The sequence below is a fragment of the Penicillium malachiteum genome (genome assembly GCF_028827825.1).
Source record: "Penicillium malachiteum strain IBT 17515 chromosome Unknown utg000004l:1.0-4883003.0:1.0-4884900.0, whole genome shotgun sequence".
NCBI classification, from domain to species: domain Eukaryota; kingdom Fungi; phylum Ascomycota; class Eurotiomycetes; order Eurotiales; family Aspergillaceae; genus Penicillium; species Penicillium malachiteum.
Window position 1 is genome coordinate 3,696,094 of NW_026643097.1, and position 18,922 is coordinate 3,715,015.

Sequence of the window (18,922 nt, forward strand, 5' to 3'; positions counted from 1 at the left end):
AGAAAAGTCCAAAAATTTCCTGTAAATAGTATGCATAATTTTACACTGGCAGATAGCGCAAGCAGCTCAGAGAAACCTAAGCGCCATTTACTCTTTGTCAACAAGATGAGCAAACACATATCGGAAGATCTCTCGACTTTTATAGAGGTTCTCCACCCGCATGCGCTCGTTGTCCAAATGCGCATTGTCACTGGCTTGTCCGCAAGGCAGGTTGGCTGCAGGGGCTGAGAAAACCTTCTCCAAGAAACGAATTGTCGGGATGGATCCACCTTCACGAATAAAGATGGGCTTCACTGGCTTTGGAGAGGTAGATGGAGTGAGAGCTTCATCATTGAAATCAGACTTCTCAGCCTGAGATTCTGACTTGGTTCGAATTGGCAGGGAGAAGTCATCGGGAGTTGCTGGTGGTTGAGTGAGGGTGGAGGACGTCGGAACCGTAGCGGATTGCAAAGAGCGTTTACGATCAGCGGCCTTGCGGGCGGAGGACGTAGTTGTTGAAGTGATGACTCGGTCAACGCGCGATGCAAGACTATCGGAGGAGTCTTTGCGCAGAAGGCTCGGACCTGAAGACAGTGCTTTAGGGGTTGAGGATTCGCGTTCAGTTTTGAGAGGGGAGATAGGCGGGTATTGGTATTTCGACTCTTGTTGACTGGGAGTCCATGCAGCGGTGATCGCTTCGGAGAGGGTCGCAAATATCTCATTGTCTGGATCTCCGAGCCAAGCATCCGATTTTCCAGTGATCTCAACAGTGAGGTCGTTTTCAGACTCCAGTAGCGCGAATTGCTCCTGTGCATAAGCAGTGAGGTTTGCAGCGACTTCATCCGCCTGCTGGTCGGGAACAATACGGATCGAAAGGCTAGCCTTGGCCCGTCGTGCAATAGTGGTAGTGGCATTCTTGCTTCCCGGAACTTCCATCGAGTGGATTGTCATTGATGGTTCGCGCCAGCGGTACATGAGCGATTTGATCAGGGCCTGACGGTCTTGGATCTCTGGATGCTGAGGAAGCAGGATATCTGCGATGGCCTCAAATCTCTTCTGCTCAGCGTCCGTGATAGGACGAACGGGGTCGTGGAATCCGGGTAAATTGATGCGTCCCTTTCGTCCTACCAAAGTTGAGACCAATACAGAGAGATCCTTCACAGGTTCATCCAAGAGAGCACTACCGTCGATACCACTGTGAAGATCGGGGTGTTCGCTAGATACGACCAAATTGGCATGTACCACGCCTCGAAGGCCATAAGTCAGACACGGGTTGTAGTCATCCAGCCAATAACTGTTGGCTAGAAGGATCCAATCCACCGTCCCGATCTGGGCTGCATGCTCTCGTACAGTTTGATGGAAACCTTGTGATCCCGATTCTTCTTCACCTTCGATGAGGAACACGACATTGCAACGTAGTGATTTAGTTCGAGCGAGATCAGCAGCAGCATAGAGAGAAGCGAGAATAGGACCCTTGTTATCAGAGACACCGCGACCGTATAGAAACCCATTGATCGATGTAAGCTGGTATGGGTCAGACTTCCACTTGGGCCGATTCGTATCGGCACCAACGACATCATAGTGACCATAGAAGAGAATCGTCTTGTCGACGTTATCTGTGGAAGTGGCGTTGAATCGAGCATACACGACAGGGTTAGTATCCTTGCCTGTTGTCAGCAACTTCGTCTTTGCACCAAGGTAGTTGCAGTGGCGACGAAGGAAAGCAGCTCCTTGGTTGCATTCGCCTTTAAACTTTGGGCTGGCGGAAATTGTCTTGAATGAGACAAACTTGGCGAGTGCGTTCACCATTTCATCTAGGCAGAGTTAGCTGCAGTCTCTTGATATTCCTGGAAGATCAAAAATATACCGTTGCTGATAGGAGGAAGCTCCTCCTGGGTGAGGAAAAACTCTGTGAGGTCCCAAATACCAACAGAGTTGTCGTTTCCGCCGGTAGCATAAATGTGTCGGTCTTTGACTCGACCAGCCGCCGATGCAAGCATGGTCCCTTCATGAGCAACCCATCCACCAACTTCCTCGAAACGGGAGTTGAATTTCTGTCAAAGTCAGCGACATTCTCCTTTGAGAGAAAATTACAAACTGTGCATAAAACCTACCTTGACCGTTCCTGTGGCATCACCACAGATTGCAACGCCTTGAATCACATGCACAGCCCACAAATCACCAGTATGACGAACAATTCGCTTCACCAGTTGCTGAGAATCCAAGTTCCAGATGTTCAAAGCACCACCTGCAAGACCACAGTAGAGCAACGAGCCCTCGACAGCGATGGAGAGAACCGAATCTCCGTTCTGAAGCTTTGCGATTTGAATGGGAGTTGCTCCAGGTTCTTGGCCAAGGCGCCACAGCTTTACAGCCCCGTCACCCGATCCCGTCAACAAAGCCTCTTCCGAAGGGGCAGACTCAATGAGACCCTTCACCAGAAGCATCGAATACACGTAGCCATGATGGGCGAATAACTTGTGATGGTCCCGCTTAAAGGTAAGCACTCGACCACCCTCAGGAACGGCATGAGCACCATCCGAGGAACGTGGAGCCCGCGTTCCATCTGGACCTCGGGAATCGAAAAAGCGATGTGTTCGCTTAGATGGATGGGCTGTGGCTGTTGATGGTTGACTCAACGCCAAACTCTCTTCAGATAGATCGCACCACTGGATGCTGGTGTTTTGTGCACCGCAGTAGATAGTGCGATTACTGGCGGAATAAACCACAGTGAAAATATCACCAACATCATGGTGAGGGTATATCTGATAGAGTCTTTCAAATGTTCTTGTTGACCAAACCTGCAGTGCAATTTTTAGTATTTCTAGAATTTGATCATATTGGAGAAGAAATTGCCAAAACCACTTACATTGATCATAGAGTCTCCGCCAGTAGAAAAGAGCAGACTTTTATCATTAGACAGGTACAGTCCTAGTACACTTTCCTTGTGAGCATGGACGGATAGAACCAGTTCGTAGGTTTCCAGCGACCAAGCCTGAATATGAGTCAGATCCGAACTCGGCCAATGTCCCGCCCTGCGAATTCATCGCGATTCGCAAGGACAACGATTGAGAATAATAGAGATTTGGGGTAGATTGGGGCGCAATCTGGTAACTTACCACAATGTCACCTCCTTGGAGACCGGCAAAAACACATTCCTCATCAATGACCAATGCGAGGACGGAGCGACTGGCCATCACGCGATGTCCGATCCCGCAATCACTGGCGGGATGGGTGTTGGTCGCATCGTTCCCCAGAGATTGTGCATCGGAACCCCAGGTCTTAGATTGGTCCTCCACTTCAGAGGTACTTCCTGAATCCACTATATCCATGTCGTGGTCTCCAGTTAGCCGATGATGCGTTTTGATTAATTCAAGGGTGAAAGTTGTGTGGAGGATCTCCCCGCGCCGACTGATGGGGATCCACCCGGAACACGATCCTTGGAACGAGCTGAAAGGCAGTATTTATTCAAGTTCCCAAGTTCAATGATTTGGGATAGAATAAAATAGTATAGGCATTATAAAATAAGAAGGAAAAGGGGAATAGAATGGGAATAAAATAGGGGTGCGCAAGGTCCAGTTCCTCCCAATCACTCAATTCTCAACTCTCAACATTGAATATGACACCATCGATAAAGTATTCGACTCACCACCCCTTGAATATGATTTATGATTCCAACAACATGCAGGCCTGTCAAAAAAGGGGCAATTTAACAGTCAGCCATCATAGTATTCTGAGTGACCAGTGCAGCTCAAAAGGTTTTCTATTGCATACGGTCGCAGATAATCTATCACCGAGCATGGAACCAGTTGACATCATAGTACGAGGTACAGACAATTGGAGTAGAGGAATGATAGTAGTAGTACTCACTTTGGCTCCCATTGTAGTCGAGCTAGTGGAGGCTGATAATATTCAAGCACCGCCATTTTTGAGTCCAAGAGAATTGATAAAAAAAAGAAAAATGCACAGAGGAATTCGAAAAGAAAGGTGAAACGGACACACCGCAAGATGGTCATGCAGATAAGGGGGAGATACACGTACTCCGGAGTACAACAAAGTAGCAATTGGCCAGCATTCAAGTGCTATTAGTACACAAACGGTCAAGTGTGTATGTAAATACGGAATGGAATAACATTTGAAAGGTTTCAGAATGGTAAACTCGAGTATATCCCTCTGTAAGCCCCTGATTCAAGTTCTATTGTTCAATTCATTGCTGTGGTTTCAACTAGCTACTGGGTAGATCCTCAAAGCTGTCACTAAACCGCCCATTGTTACCTATTATCGGACACAGGTGGGTCAAAATAGAATAAATTCATATCCGCTCTAGATTTTGTCCAGAATTTGACTTCAAAAGTCTTTAAGTTAGCACCATGTATAACCTATACAAGAGTTAGTAAAGTGCATGTATACAAGGTCAACGTTTCTCCCTTGAGAATGTATAATTTGACCACGCCACTTTTAGCGCTAGTAAGTTATACAGTACGTAACACCATAAATTGTATGCGGAAACTTAAGTTTGTTACCTTGGGACTTTCTCCATGAAAGTAGGATACAGTATACTATGACCTAATTAGGTAAAGCGGTACAGTGGGCTGTATTTTGCGTGCACCAGCCAAGGTAATTCGATAAATGACCTCGGGAAAGACTTGCGTTTGGCATCAGTAGTATAATAGACAAAACATTTCGAGGACAAAAGGGGTTAATATGCTAAATGATCAAAATCAGGTCCTAGTTCCTTAGAGTGTGGTAATGCGGCTCTATATGTACTAGTAAAGGTCAATGTTGGGATGAATTCTATAGAAAATCATGATAGTACTAGTGGTTGCTATTCAGAAAGTACATGTCACTTTATTAGAGTAATCTAGAGTTAGCATACTATAATTTGGGTCATCGAAGGGATGGAACGCTGCATAGGAAGCTTCCCTTAGTAAGATGGGCCACTTCCAAGGCTGTTGAGTCACTGGCGGTTATTGCAGAAAATCTTCAACAAAGTCTTTGGCTTTCAACAGACCTAGGTCAATTTTGCCCCTGTCAAGGTTTCCTTGTAAGGCTGAACTGGCCAGCTGGTCAAAGGGCTGTATTTAGTTTCAGGCGCTGGGTCTGTCATGTGTAGCTGCCTATCATACCAGTACTCCGAGTCCGGAGTCCGTACATAGGAACAAAAGTCATCTTTAATTACAGCCATCCTGACCTTGTAAGATAGTTTCAAGATTCCGCCCGAGCTTTGATGCTGCAAGTTTCACAGAAATCGCGCCATTCGTCGTCACCGTCTCCTTTTCAATTAATTTGGTTATTGGAGGACGCGGAGGCCCGAGGAATCCGTTGAAATGCACCGCCACATATTGTGGCTGTTATCTCGAATCATGACTAAGTAATACACCAGCCACAGTGGCGGTGACTCTTGTCACATTCATCTAACCCAATAAGAAACAACAAGTCACCGCTTCTTTGCATGTCTGGATCAGAAGGATGTTACTATTATTAATCTCAAATGTGATTCCGAGCCGCCCATGGGTATTCAAAGCATCCGGAGCATCCATATCCTCCAGAATATCCAGAATTCAGGATCGCTAAGAGCCCCCGACTTTCCGATCAATCATAAACGAACAACACTTGACTCCACCGCTCTAAGTGGTCTTCGCGCCCGATTCTCTAATGTGATAGGAGCTGCCAATGAGAAATTGCTGCCTTCTTCGCATCACTGGAAACCCAACTGGTTCTTCGGGCTGATATGGAGTAAACGAGCTCCTGCAGCTACTACTCTGCCCAACTGGTTCCATGCAGGCTGATGCCATCACCCCAGCCTCCCCTGTTTTCGCCTGCCCCAGTCATAAACTATCTATGACCCTGGTCGGAACTGGTGGGTTTTTTTAGCACGTTTCCGATTTTATTAAAAGAAAGAAAAAAGACGAACCAATCTTGGGGCTTTTGACATCGTCTAATTTTACATCCGAGTCCGTACTTATACTTCGGGCTTCTACTTCTTATTATTCTCTCCTTCATTGGTATCTGGGGAAATTCGGAACTACTAGCGCTCTGTCAGCTTTGTCACCACTACCCATCATCGGCCCAATAAAACAAGAACCAGTTCAGAATTGTTCGCATGAGGTGACTTGTACCAGCCGTTGTCAATATCCCCGATGGCACCATTCGGCCAGACGATTGCTGTGATTGACAAGTCCGGCAAGGTCGTTAGTACGGTAAGCTGGCCCGGATTCAAATAGCCAATAAGTTTATTCCAAGTTCTATGCTGACACCATCCTAGAGTAAACAACTTTTCGGTGTCTTCAGTCACGCCAAAGCCGCCTACAAAGAGCGTAAAGCGCAAGTGAGTTCGGAGCGCAATGCCAAAATCGCAGAGCAGCAGGCGCTTCAAGCGCTCGCCACTTATACTATCGAAGAGGCGCCCTCGGTAGCACCATCACGACGAAGTCGGGCCTCGAGATCACGACATCATTCTGCTCGCAGTCATCATGATCATCGCCCTCCGTCTCAATATGGCCAGTCTCAATATGAACAGCTTCAATATGAACAACTTCAATATGAGCAGCCTCCATACGAGGAACTTCCATATGAGCAGTCTCAATATGACCAGGACTTACACACATCCGCGCTACGACACGAATCTGTCTATGATCCCCCAATGGAACTCCCTCGTCGACATACTCACCATGAGCTCATCGTTCAGGAATCTGCTCCTCGACCTGTAGCCGTGCGCTCTAAATCAGATGCTCATATCGACATGGATCTCGCATACGGAGAGGCTCACCCCGTCACCCTGGCAAAGTATAGCCCTCCGGAGGAGAACCCCGACGATCAAAAGCAACTAGACGGTCTTGTAAATCGCGCCCAGTGGCTACTGGAAGAGGCCCATTGTCTTCAACATAGTGCAAATGCCACGATCGACCACTTGCAAAAGAACCCCGATGCCATGGCCGCGGTCGCTCTCACTCTGGCGGAAATCAGCAACATTGCTACGAAAATGGGTCCCACGGCCTTGACTGCATTCAAGGCCGCCGCCCCTGCTATTTGGGCCTTGCTCGCTAGTCCGCAATTCCTCATCGCCGCAGGAGTTGGCCTAGGAGCGACAGTAGTGATGTTTGGTGGATATAAGATCATCCAGAGAATCTCATCGGGTGTCAACAAGTCAGGTGCCAACGAGAATGAAGTCGCCCAGGATAACGTCGAAATCCAAGAACCAGAAGAGGAGGAAATGGAGGAACTGATGGAGCTTAATGTGCCACTGGACCGAGTCGAGATGTGGAGACGTGGTGTGGCGGATATGGAAGCTCTCAGCCTCGGGACGTCAGTAGATGGAGAATTCATTACCCATCGTGCCGCTGCATTGTCTGGTATTGATGTCACCACCGCCAAGCTGGAAAGAGATCCGCGATTCAAGTTCCACGATGAGGATTCGGTCGCCTCATCTCGTCGTTCTCGTCGCTCGCGGGCGTCCAGATCGCGGACCCATGCACCATCGACTGTCCACTCCAACCGAGAATCCCAGGCACCGCCTAAGAGCTCATTGAGCTTTTTCTCCAGATCTGCCAAGGAGCCACCAAGGCCCTCCAGTCGTGCACCGAGCCGAGCACCGAGCCGAACACCGAGCAGATCGCACAGTCGGGCTCCTAGTCGAGAACGTAGTCGAGCACCGAGTAAAGCACCAAGCCGAGCACCTAGCAGATCTTCTAGCAGAGCCCCCAGCAAAGCCCCAAGCAAAGCACCTTCAAAGGCTGAGAGCCACGTCTCCGAAAGAGAGAGAAGAGATAGAAGAGATAGACGACCGAGAGAGAAGGAGAAAAAGAAGAAAGGTCCCAGTCGGCTGCGCCTGATGTTTACCGCTTAAAAGCATCAACATTTTCTCCGACATGATTTATACGCTTCAATGCCCCTTTATTCTCATCATATTCGATCGCCAGCTCAGATGGCCCCATTTTTGCATATTGTACATACATCATGACAGACATCATCACAAACCAGCATCAGAACGACCATCCTATTCTCATTCATATTCAACAATTTACCAATGCATGCATACGCTCCAATGAGGTCTTTTCATATGCGCACATTCTCTTCTTGTCATCTTTGTCCTATTCAACGCATTGGTCGGAGTCCCTGGTCTTTTTTTCGCTGTGTGTCAATAACGTCAAATGCATGAATTATCTCCTTTTCATACTAAACCAGCCCTCTGGCTCCACACTTATGTTTCATCCAGGCCACTAATATAATTGACTTGGTGGAGCAAGCAAACACAGTTCAAGTCGTGATCATTTTTCATCCTGGAAGGTCATATGTTTAGGCATCAGGTTCGGAGTAGTACATTTCACCTAAACAGTGGCAATACCACGGCCACCTATCAGTTCCCGACAACTTCAAATCTTCAATTAGAAGTGAGTCATACTACGAGAATCATGCTATCATACCTACCTAGGTAGGCACGAGTGTCACAAGATTGTAGATTTTGAGCAATAATGGCCCAAGCGCAAGTCAGGTGACAGGATCAAAGTTGCTAATCATCCCAGACAACCCCTCAGTCCCCTCCAAACTGTACTACTATTGACCCTACTACTAGTAGTAGTACTAGATCACCCTTTGAATTCGAAAGAGTAGGAGTCATCACAATAAAGGGTCAGTCTGTTCAATTCTCGCCCGGGAGCGTCCAGCGCTGCTTGCGACGATAATGACGTTTCACGCAGGCAATAGATACTTAATTGCTTTCTACCCCGCATGATCAACATTCGCAATGGCTAATGACATCCTCCCCTCCGTTGTCTTATCTCTACCAACCGTTGTTCCTTTGAATCAAATAGAGGCATGGGAGGAAGTTGAAAAAGACGCAGAAGCTATTGCCAACAACGGGTCTAAAAGGAGATTAAACGCTGATGTGTTCCCCCCCCCCCCATCCACAAACCCCAGTGCATGTAACGCTGTTTTTCGAGGGTTGATACTGGATTACGAAAAGGTGAGTCCGAGTCACGTCTATCTTATAGACATTTATGGTGTCTCTGATGATGTCTCATATAGAACGTAGAACGGTTTCCGGGTCGGCCCAACAAGATAACGCGCTGTAGGAGAGGAGGGTTGATATTTTTACCTGGAAGAACACCAAACAGCACTAATTTGATGATTATTCAACCGATTCATTGCGAAGGAAAGTCAACCATTGGGAATGTGAAGGTAGACATGAATCATTACTATGTGATTTTGAATGAGTGTGACATTGAGGTCAAACCTGGGAGCAAACTAGTAGTATTGGCTATGCCACATATCGAATAATAGTGCGCCACTCATCACAAGCTCCGTCCAAGTTCAAGTTGCCAATATGCCTTCAAATTGACTCAAATTGATACATCAGTCAGTTGGTTTCCGCTCCAACTTGAACCTTTGACTATAGGGACTGATCCCGAAAGGTTTTGTTCAATCTATAGATGGACCTGGGCGGCATTCCAGACCTCCAACATCGGACAAATTCTTCTCAATGATTGATTCTCGATTAATTTGACTATCAAATCTAAGGTACCTATCCATCTGGCAGGTTATGGTTGTTTAGGAGGAGACTCCCTGAATAATAGAGGTTGAATTTGCAGCATTAATTGGAATACGTTTTGATCAATGCTTGATTTTACTATGATCTTTCCTAATGACCTTAACTCCATCCGAATCCTCTTTGGTCCTTGACATCTATGATATCATTTCCGGGTAGTTTTGCAACCTCGTTTGGCACACTTGTCTATACCTAGGTAGTCTATGTTCAGACGGTATAAGCTAGTACGTTCGATGACATTGAATAATTAAATCAAATTTGGCAATACTATACTGAGATCAAGAGAGCATTTTATCCTATAGCTAGGTAGTAGTAATAGACAAGGGTCTTCATCCCCACAAAACCCCGCATGCACTATGCACCCTTGACAATAAAGTCCGGGCAGCCCCACCGAGTATGTACTATTCCAAGGTTCAGTTTCATGTACACACAAGTAATTAGTAATAGTATTGAGAGATTGAATCGTCTCTAGAAAGACCTCTGGAAAGATCTTCAACTTGAAGCAAGCTCTTTTGTTTTCTTCTACTAAGCTGAAAGTCTATGTGAATACCCAGGTAATACCCACTTGACTTTTACCATGAGGGTGTCAAATGAGGATCAGACCGAGCTTGAAGTTTATTGAAAATGTGGGTCTGCTTTTCAAGACAAGCTGAATCTATCAACTTGATTTCTGATTGCGGGACTAGATCTCCTCAGCTGCCACTGATCCTCAATGATATTGCCCCACGAAGGACCATCCCGCATTTTCGGCACCTCAAAGGCGGGGTTTCCACTATAATTCAGGCTAGAAAGAACCTGAAGTTGTAATAGAATTCCTGCGATTGGAGTAGATCTCACTTCTCGAATAACCAAGCTTATATGTGCCCACTGCCCAAACATCCAGTGACTTTGAAACACAACTCTCTAATACCGAGCTAACACGGGCTCAAAACATCTGAAAACTACTAGGTAAGATCTTTCATATTTTGAGAAATCACAGATGATTCTCGAAAAAAATAGAGGGCCTTGTGTCTCTCACTTCTGTCCAGCGAATCCTCAGTTCTATCAAAGAGCACGACGTGGACCCGATAGCGGCGGTCTCTCTTATAGTGATTATATTCGTGTCAATACTCACATTAGACTATGGCTACATGATTTACCTACACTACAGGATGGTTAGTAAATCACAGCTCGGGTGATGATCTCTCTAACAGTCCAGCTAGCCTCCAGGTCCATTCCCACTTCCTCTGATTGGAAATACCCATCTCCTCCCCGCCCAAAAACCATGGATTTACTTCGAGGAATTGGCGAGAGAATACAGTACACCGATGATAACATTCTGGACTGGTCGTCGACCAACAATATGGATATGTGACGCATGGACAGCTCACGAGCTCCTCGACAAACGAGCTGCGATTTACGCTTCAAGGCCACGCATGGTGGTGTTCAGTGAACTCGGTGCTGGTCAATCCAATCAAGTCAACATGTATTACGGAGATCGATGGCGTCTGCATAGAAAAATGACTCATATGGGAGTCGGTCTGCAACAAGTTAGAAATTACCGTGATTTCCAAAATGACGAAAGCAAAGTAGTTGCACTTGATCTGATACACAATCCCGAGGAATATGTCAAGCATTTCGAACGCTATGCGACGAGCGTCGTTTCGATCATTGGATTTGGGAGAAGAGTCTCTTCATTCATGGACCCGATAATCACGGAAGTCATCGCCGTTATGCAGCGTGCAGCCGAGTTAAACGTACCAGGGAAAACCTTTCCGATGCTGATGGAATCTTTTCCATGTAAGTTTCGGAGAATAACCAAATCGAGATCCTGTGAAACATGACAGTCACTATTCCTTTTCACCTCATCTAGTAATAGAGAGAAGTTTAAGCTGACATAAAGTCAGTTCTTGCCAACTTTCCAAACTGGATGGCACCCTGGAAACATGGTCTTGGACAAAAAGGACGCGGTAGACCATTTTTCTACGCTTTGGCCGAAGAAGCCGCGACAAGCGCAAGTTCACAACAGTGCTATGCGAAGAAAATCTTCGATGAAGCACCGAAGCACAAACTCTCGAAAATGGAAATTTCTTCACTTTCGGGAAACCTGTTTGGGGCTGGTAGCGATACCTCCAGCTCGACATTGGTCACTTTTGTACTCGCATGCTGTGCCTTTCCAGAGACAATGATGAAGGCTTGGGGTGAGCTCGATAGGGTGGTGGGACCACACCGGAGTCCAACATTCCAGGATGAACCGGACTTGCCATATGTGAAAGCGTTTGTGAAAGAGGTTTTCCGGTGGAGATCCGTCGCCATTATCGGAGGACAGCCGCATGCGCCGATCAAAGACGATCGTTATAAGGTATATTCAATCTAATCTCCGTGTTGCTAAAAGCGGTTTCTTTGCTTTTCTCGAGTGGATATACTGATGAGATGCATCGTGGTTTTCTAGGGTTGGTTCATTCCACGGAATACTTGGGTCCAGGGGAACGTGTGGGCCATTCATCATCATGAACGCGAGTTTCCTGAACCAGATCGATTCAATCCCGATCGGTATACAAAAGGGAGTGCGGAATCTCGCCCTTTTCCTGGTGAGAAGGGATATATGACTTTTGGATGGGGCCGACGAGTATGTAGTGGACAAGGCTTGGCGGAGCAGGGAACATTTATCACCATTGCACGTTTGCTTTGGGGATTCAAGATAGAGAAAGCCGTGGATGAGCGGGGGAAGGAAGTCGGTGTGGACATTTTCGATTTCACGTAAGTACTTGCACTCTCTTTGTTTCACCTTGAACCTTGAAAGTATTCCGGTGAACTGATCGTCGGGACTGTCCCGTGTCGGATAGGAATGGCCTCAACATGAGGCCTAATCCATTCAAATGCCGAATCACTCCTCGAAACTTGGAGATCCGTGCAACTATTGAACGAGAAGGCCAGCAAGCCTTGCAAGACTTATCTCAATATGACGGTGAGACAAAGTACCGGATGAGCACATATTACGCCACGGAGAAACTATGATGGATTCAGATGCCCGTTCTTCCATTTACAGTCACTGCATGAAAGAGGTTTATGCAATCTCCGGTCCCGAGGCACTGTCACGAGGACTTCCTTTGAAAGAATCGCCATTGAGAAGAGGGAAAACCGTCAGACACGTATATAGTCCGGCAGGGAAGTAGCCAGTATCAGCCGAACAGGGATGCTCATAGGAGGATCTTGCATTGTGGAGGCAAGTATAATGTGGAGTCTAGACTGTGCTGATGCGGGCATACCTTGCGGTAGATCACATCACCCCTCTCCAGATTAAGACCCTTGCGTACACAGCATTGATCCCAGATGTTTTCTTAACTTATCTTTGAGTCAAAGCTCTAAACAGAATCAAGATCTTGGAATTGAGAATCGAACTTAAAAACCAAGCATTGGAAATAATGACCACAGGTTAGATGCAGTCTAGAAAGACACTTGTATATAGATTCTTGAGATTCCAAGTTATACGAAGCTCATTCAAACATCAATTTCGAATAGAGCCGCAGAGAATGTGCAACAGCGACTCGGCAATGATTGAAGCTATAATCTGCCGTAAAAGTAAATCTAGATTGAGACACACATATCACAAGATCAAACCCGGGGTGAAGTGACCAGGATGGCTGCGACGAGGCGTGGGTCTGCAAACCCCGATATGAAGGCACGAGATATTAGGTAGCGGGCTATGTATTAGAGTGTATTGCGGAGACGGGCTTAGTTGCTATACTGGGCGATGGTTCGGCAGATGAATGATGGAAGAAAAGCCGGACAACTTATATGAAATCTCCAGAAAAAAATGTGCAGTGGCCAATAGATGTGGAGCCCGCGCTCCGATCGCTTTGTTACCGAGCGAAAGAACTCATTTCGGGCTTCCGGATGCACGCCCCAAAATCAGGAAAAAGGATGGAAAATCAATTCATGAACCCCTCATCTACGGCAGTTGCATGATACCGAACATATTGAGAGGAGTTATATAGACAATCTGAGTGTTAAATGTTGAACGGATCGGAATATCCCCGGTGCTCGCATGGCCCGTTTAGCCCCGCAAGAGAGCCGCCAAGTACCGCCTCGCTTTGGCCACTGAACGGCCACCAGCCCAAATATGACGATAGCGGTACTTTAGACCTAAAGAACTGCAGGCTCATGTACACTCAATCCGTTATGCGTCCCCGGGTTTGTGGAGAAAGATAGGGGGCCGCTCTCGAATGGCCGATCAATGTGCCACATCCCCCAAGGGGCAAGATTATCATTTGTAAAAAAAATTCAATAGATGATAAGTCTGGCTTCTCGGATAATAGCGTACCTGTGGCACGGGTGGGACGGCAGACCTTCGGACAACTAAGCTCGGAAGTAATTTTCTGAAATAGCTGCCGGTTGCATTTATTCAAAGCCTGCAACACGAATTCTTCACAGGTGTTCGTGGCATCATTTTTTTCTGTTGTGCAATTGCTAGTAATTCAGCGAACTTCTTCTTCTTTTTGTATATCATTCATTCGAATTGTTCAAATTTTTCAACATGGATATTCCACAGGCAAATTTGCCCTTGGACGTGATCATTGTCGGGTATGCTGATTTGCTGTCGTTCATGGTATAGAGTCTGCTTGCTAACATTGCATATCAGGGCCGGTACAATCTTCTGAAGCATAATAATCATGGACCTGAATGTTCTTATTGACTCTTATCTAGGCATTGGGGGTATGTCTGCTGCCCTAACTTTGGGGTTGCGAGGCCATCGCGTGGTGATTTTGGAGGCTGCACCAAAGGCATGTTCCGAATAGCCCTCAAACAATTCCATCTCAAAGAAAATTTTGCTGACTGTTTGTATAGTTGATGGAAGTTGGTGCTGGAATTCAAGGATCTCCAAATATGCTGCGTCTATTTGATCGTGAGTCAATTTTCCAGTTTCGTAGTGGGATGATTGCTGACCCACATCAGGATGGGGTGTTTCAGACTTGATCCATAGTCAGGATGTTGCTTTAGAGCATATCCATGTTCGAAGATGGCAAGACGGCTCTCTTCTCGCCACTATGCCAGTGAACAAGACCTTTGGTCAGCAAGTGGTCATTCATCGAGCAGATTTGCATAATGCCTTAATTGAGAAGGCATTGGCATTGGAGAATGTCGAGTTACGAGTGAATTCGATGGTAACTGATGTCGAATTCAGTCCCGCATCAGTCACACTGGCCAATGGCACAGTAGTCCGTGGTGACATTGTCATTGGCGCTGACGGTATCAAGTCTGCCATACGAGGTCAGCTACTTAATGACAATTCGATCAAGGCCATTCCCACTGGAGACGCAGCATACAGAATCCTCATCCCTCGCAGTGTCATGGAGAAAGATCCCGAATTGAAAGAGCTCATTGACGAGCCACAAGCAATTCGATGGGTAGGTCCTGGACGCCATATTATTTCTTATCCTGTTCGCAATCATGAGCTGTACAATGTCGTTCTTTTGCATCCAGATAACCAAGAGGTTGAGGAGTCTTGGACCACCAAGGGTTCCAAGAAGGCCATGGTAGACAACTACCAGGGATGGGAAAAGACAGTAACGAAGCTGATTGACTTGGTGGACGATGACGAGGTTCTCGAGTGGAAACTGTGTCTGCACCGCCCCCTTAAGACCTGGATTCGAGGATCTGTGGCTCTAATTGGTGATGCTTGTCACCCAATGCTGTGTGTGAATTTCCGTGTGCTCTTGGCTGTGCGACGCTAACCAATCTCCAGTCCCTACGTGGCCCAAGGCGCGGCACAAGCAGTTGAGGATGCGGCAGCCCTAGGGATCCTGTTGTCGAATATCACTTCCCGTCATGAAATCCCAAGCGCGTTACAGGTGTATGAGAAGTCACGAAAACAGCGCGCGGAAACTGTGCAACAATCGGGCTCCGACAACCGCGTTACATTGCACCTCCCAGATGGACCTGAGCAGATTGCGCGTGATAAACAATTCCGAGCAGCGGCGAGCGGCTCCAACCCCGATAAATGGACCGATCGTGAAACTCAGAAATTCCTATGGGGCTGGGATGCGGAGAAAGCAGCTTTGGATGATTGGAAAAGTATGTGCCCACACAAAAAGAAAAGTTCCAAGGTTGTTATTGTGAAATTCAAGGCTAACATTACCGGTTAGAAGCAGCAACAAATGAGGTCAAGGTCAACGCTAGCCTGTAGTAGCAATCAGCTACTTCAACCTTGCAGGTTATTGTCTCAACTGAAGAATTATATAAGGATGTGTCAGAAGACTGGATCTTCGATAGACATCATGATCCCATTGGTAAATATCATTATTTGAAGTTGTACATATGTCACATCTACGATAGAAATTACGCTTGATACACGAAATATTTTGTGCTATTGCCGCAATTTCAACTTTTCATCATACAATCATAGAAATGAGAAAACCATCCCAAATACATCAGAAATGGTAGTCAAGAAACACATGTGCAACCAAGATCCGGCATATCGTTTCGGATAAAAAAGAACCAGTGATGATCAACATATGGTTACCCCATTTTGCAATTCCCCAACCCGGGTGAATAAATCTCAGAATTTCTGAGGGAAAATTTACATCTTCTCGCCGGCGGCGGTCTTCATCTGGCCGTACTTCTTGAGGCGGATGGCAGACACGGTGATGAAACCAGTGGTCTCGGCGGGGAGAAGTCACCAATCTCGTCCATGCTGGACTCGGTCATGTCGTAGAGCTTCTCAGTCTCGGAGGAGCGACCCAGGACGGAAACGCTGCCCTTGTAGGCACGGCAGCGAACCTGACCGTTGACGCTCTTCTGGGAGGCAACAATGGAAGACTCGAGGAACTCGCGCTCGGGGGAGAAGTAAAGACCGTTGTAAAGGAGCTAAAACTCAATTAGCTCAAGAGTCAAGCCGATGTGGAGAAAAAGAAAACAAACCTTGGAGTAGTTGAAGGTGACGAACTGGTCACGCAGGGCACGAACCTCACGGTCCATGACAAGACCCTCCAGGTCACTGCAATAGAGAGATTAGTACGTGGTACATTGATTCCTGTGTGAAGGAGTCTTACATGTGAGCAGTGCGCAGGCAGGTAAGACCAGGGGTCTCGTAGCAACCGCGAGACTTGATACCGATGAAGCGGTTCTCAACCTGATTAAGAATTTAGTTACTGTTTCCATGGAAATCTCAGCATCGGACTTTGCTTACGATATCAATGCGGCCAACGCCGTGGCGACGGGCAATGGTGTTGGCAGTCAGGAAGACGTCGACGGAGTCGGTGACAGCCTTCTTCTGGCCATTCTCAGTGAACTCGAGCTTGACGGGGACACCCTTCTCGAAGTGGAGAGTGAAGTCCTCGGGTTGATCGGGAGCAGACAGGGGGTCCTGGGTCAGCTTCCACATGTCGGCAGGAGGAGTGGTGTCAGGGTCCTCCAAGATACCAGCCTCGTATGAGCAGTGAGCCAGGTTCTCGTCCATGCTCCAGGGCTTAGACTTGGTGGAGGTGACGGGAATGCCCTTCTCGGCGGCGTAGGCAAGGAGGTCGTTACGGCCAGCGAAGCGCTCGTAGAAGACAGGGTCGCGCCAAGGGGCAATAACCTTGATCTTGGGCTGGAGGGCATAGAAGGCAAGCTCGAAGCGGACCTGGTCGTTACCCTTACCGGTGCAGCCGTGGGAGACGGCGAAACAACCCTCGGCCTAAGAAAGCAAAAGAGTCAATTCGAATTCCTTGGTCGATTGGAAAGTATATTGATATCACCTACCTCAGCAACAGCAATCTGAGCACGAGCGATCACAGGGCGGGCCAGGGAGGTACCTAAGAAAGACAAACCATTATTAGTGCCTCATTCGATCAATGACTCAGGACGGGGGGGGGATAGCATACCGAGCAGGTAAACGTTCTCGTAGACGGCATTGCAAGCAATAGCGGGGAAGCAAAGCTCCTCGATGAACTCACGGCGGAGATCAACAATCTCGCACTTGAGAGCACCGATCTTCACGGCCTTCTCGCGGGCAGCCTCGAAGTCCTCTGTTGGTATTGTTTAGTACTGCACTGTCACAACATATGAGAACCTATGAAACTGTACCTTCCTGACCAACATCGGCCACTGTTATGCGACGTTAGTATTTAACCTTACGTCTAATGATTCTTGTAGCACGAGAACTTACTGAAACAGACGACCTCATAGCCCTCCTCAATAAGGTACTTGACTGGAATTGCGGGTCAGCATGAGCGATTGTAAACAACACAGCTCTGGGTGAGATCGTACGGATGCAGCTAGTATCGAGGCCACCGGAGTAGGCCAAGCAAACCTGTGCAAGCAAGACAAGTCAGTGAGAGCCCACTTAGAGCGATCGAAGGATGGAAGGTGGGATAAAGTGGCGGTCTGAAGGAGGGATAGTGGATATGAATATGGCAGCTGCCACGACTGTCACGTCAATTGAGGTAACATACCTTTCCCTTAGACATGATTAATGAATTGAAGAGTCGAATAGGAGAAAATGGAAAAGTTGGAGGAGACAATGGATTGAAGGAGGGATTGAGTCATTGGGAGAGAAAAGGCTTTTGGTGCGGGACGGGGGAGTCACGCTTCTTGGCGCCGACACCGGCCGATAAGAGTCCTGATAAGGACATCACCTCAACATTTGAAGTGCTACCGGACCTCAGACCTTGGATTTTTTAATGAGGTGTACTCAGGTGTGTCCTTGGTCTACTTTCGCTTCAAACCTAGCATGTACTGTGGATAATCCCCATTAGCACTGGCAGGTGAACTTCAAGTTGAACTTGAACATTTGAATAGTAGTACTGCCAGTGTGGTGTCTGAGTGCCTACGTAGAAGGATGAGATATATTTTCACGTTCGCCGGCAACTCGGAACTTGAACATTCAAACCTTGGAATGTTTGAAGAGTTCCCACTAGCAGGTTAAACTTGAATGATGCCATTACTAGTATGTACATAAAAGTACATATGACAAGGTACCTATCTACTACCTACTACATCATCTAGATGTCAATACCTGCACTACATAGTACATACCTAGCCCTGCATGTGGAGCTCTGGAGATAATAGGTAACTGAAAATATCACCTGACGGTACTACTAGTACCCGTGGACCTAATACATTATGCACCTATGTAGATACTATGTACCTAGGTACCAGTTCCGAGTCACCTTGATCCTTGAAGGCCACTGGCAGTTTAACTTCAAGTTTCAACTGACATCAGAAGGTTCAAGTAGTGCCAGTGGGCAGCTACTCCAGAATCAAGTACCCCAGGCAAGATGGTACTAGCACTTGAGTACCACTGGCATCAATCATTGATCTATGCCGGGCGGCAACCTATATGTTTGAAATACCCTCCCCACGACGGTAGTTTAACGGTGTTTGAAGTTGATTTTTTATATTAAAAGAATTATTTGCCTTTTTTTGAGGTGCTAGTAC

The 18,922-nt window shown here is 47.0% G+C and overlaps 6 protein-coding genes across 6 annotated transcripts; 4 read left to right on the top strand and 2 right to left on the bottom strand.

Annotated features, from left to right (window-relative positions):
* Positions 1-87: 87 nt before the first annotated feature.
* On the bottom strand, positions 88-3,311 carry N7483_009471 (glutamine amidotransferase subunit DUG2; the record flags this gene model as incomplete). Its single annotated transcript, XM_057092898.1, has 5 exons — positions 88-1,793; positions 1,847-2,033; positions 2,094-2,780; positions 2,849-2,974; positions 3,099-3,311. 5 exons carry the CDS (start codon positions 3,309-3,311, stop codon positions 88-90), a joined length of 2,919 nt encoding a protein of 972 aa, XP_056944072.1.
* A 2,808-nt stretch (positions 3,312-6,119) lies between these two features.
* N7483_009472 (uncharacterized protein) lies at positions 6,120-7,825 on the top strand (the record flags this gene model as incomplete). Its single annotated transcript, XM_057092899.1, has 2 exons — positions 6,120-6,179; positions 6,245-7,825. The coding sequence occupies 2 exons, from the start codon at positions 6,120-6,122 to the stop codon at positions 7,823-7,825; spliced, it is 1,641 nt and encodes a 546-aa protein (XP_056944073.1).
* An 897-nt stretch (positions 7,826-8,722) lies between these two features.
* On the top strand, positions 8,723-9,255 carry N7483_009473 (uncharacterized protein; the record flags this gene model as incomplete). The annotated part of the gene is made up of 2 exons (XM_057092900.1): positions 8,723-8,941; positions 9,004-9,255. 2 exons carry the CDS (start codon positions 8,723-8,725, stop codon positions 9,253-9,255), a joined length of 471 nt encoding a protein of 156 aa, XP_056944074.1.
* Positions 9,256-10,938: 1,683 nt separating this feature from the next.
* On the top strand, positions 10,939-12,520 carry N7483_009474 (cytochrome P450; the record flags this gene model as incomplete). Its single annotated transcript, XM_057092901.1, has 4 exons — positions 10,939-11,302; positions 11,410-11,864; positions 11,955-12,262; positions 12,349-12,520. 4 exons carry the CDS (start codon positions 10,939-10,941, stop codon positions 12,518-12,520), a joined length of 1,299 nt encoding a protein of 432 aa, XP_056944075.1.
* Positions 12,521-14,039: 1,519 nt separating this feature from the next.
* On the top strand, positions 14,040-15,689 carry N7483_009475 (putative salicylate hydroxylase; the record flags this gene model as incomplete). The annotated part of the gene is made up of 7 exons (XM_057092902.1): positions 14,040-14,086; positions 14,145-14,149; positions 14,210-14,262; positions 14,351-14,408; positions 14,459-15,197; positions 15,249-15,577; positions 15,649-15,689. The coding sequence occupies 7 exons, from the start codon at positions 14,040-14,042 to the stop codon at positions 15,687-15,689; spliced, it is 1,272 nt and encodes a 423-aa protein (XP_056944076.1).
* A 419-nt stretch (positions 15,690-16,108) lies between these two features.
* N7483_009476 (argininosuccinate synthase) lies at positions 16,109-17,952 on the bottom strand (the record flags this gene model as incomplete). Its single annotated transcript, XM_057092903.1, has 10 exons — positions 16,109-16,369; positions 16,424-16,499; positions 16,555-16,634; positions 16,692-17,180; positions 17,246-17,298; positions 17,368-17,511; positions 17,570-17,590; positions 17,652-17,693; positions 17,753-17,795; positions 17,938-17,952. 10 exons carry the CDS (start codon positions 17,950-17,952, stop codon positions 16,109-16,111), a joined length of 1,224 nt encoding a protein of 407 aa, XP_056944077.1.
* Between the last annotated feature and the right edge of the window lie 970 nt (positions 17,953-18,922).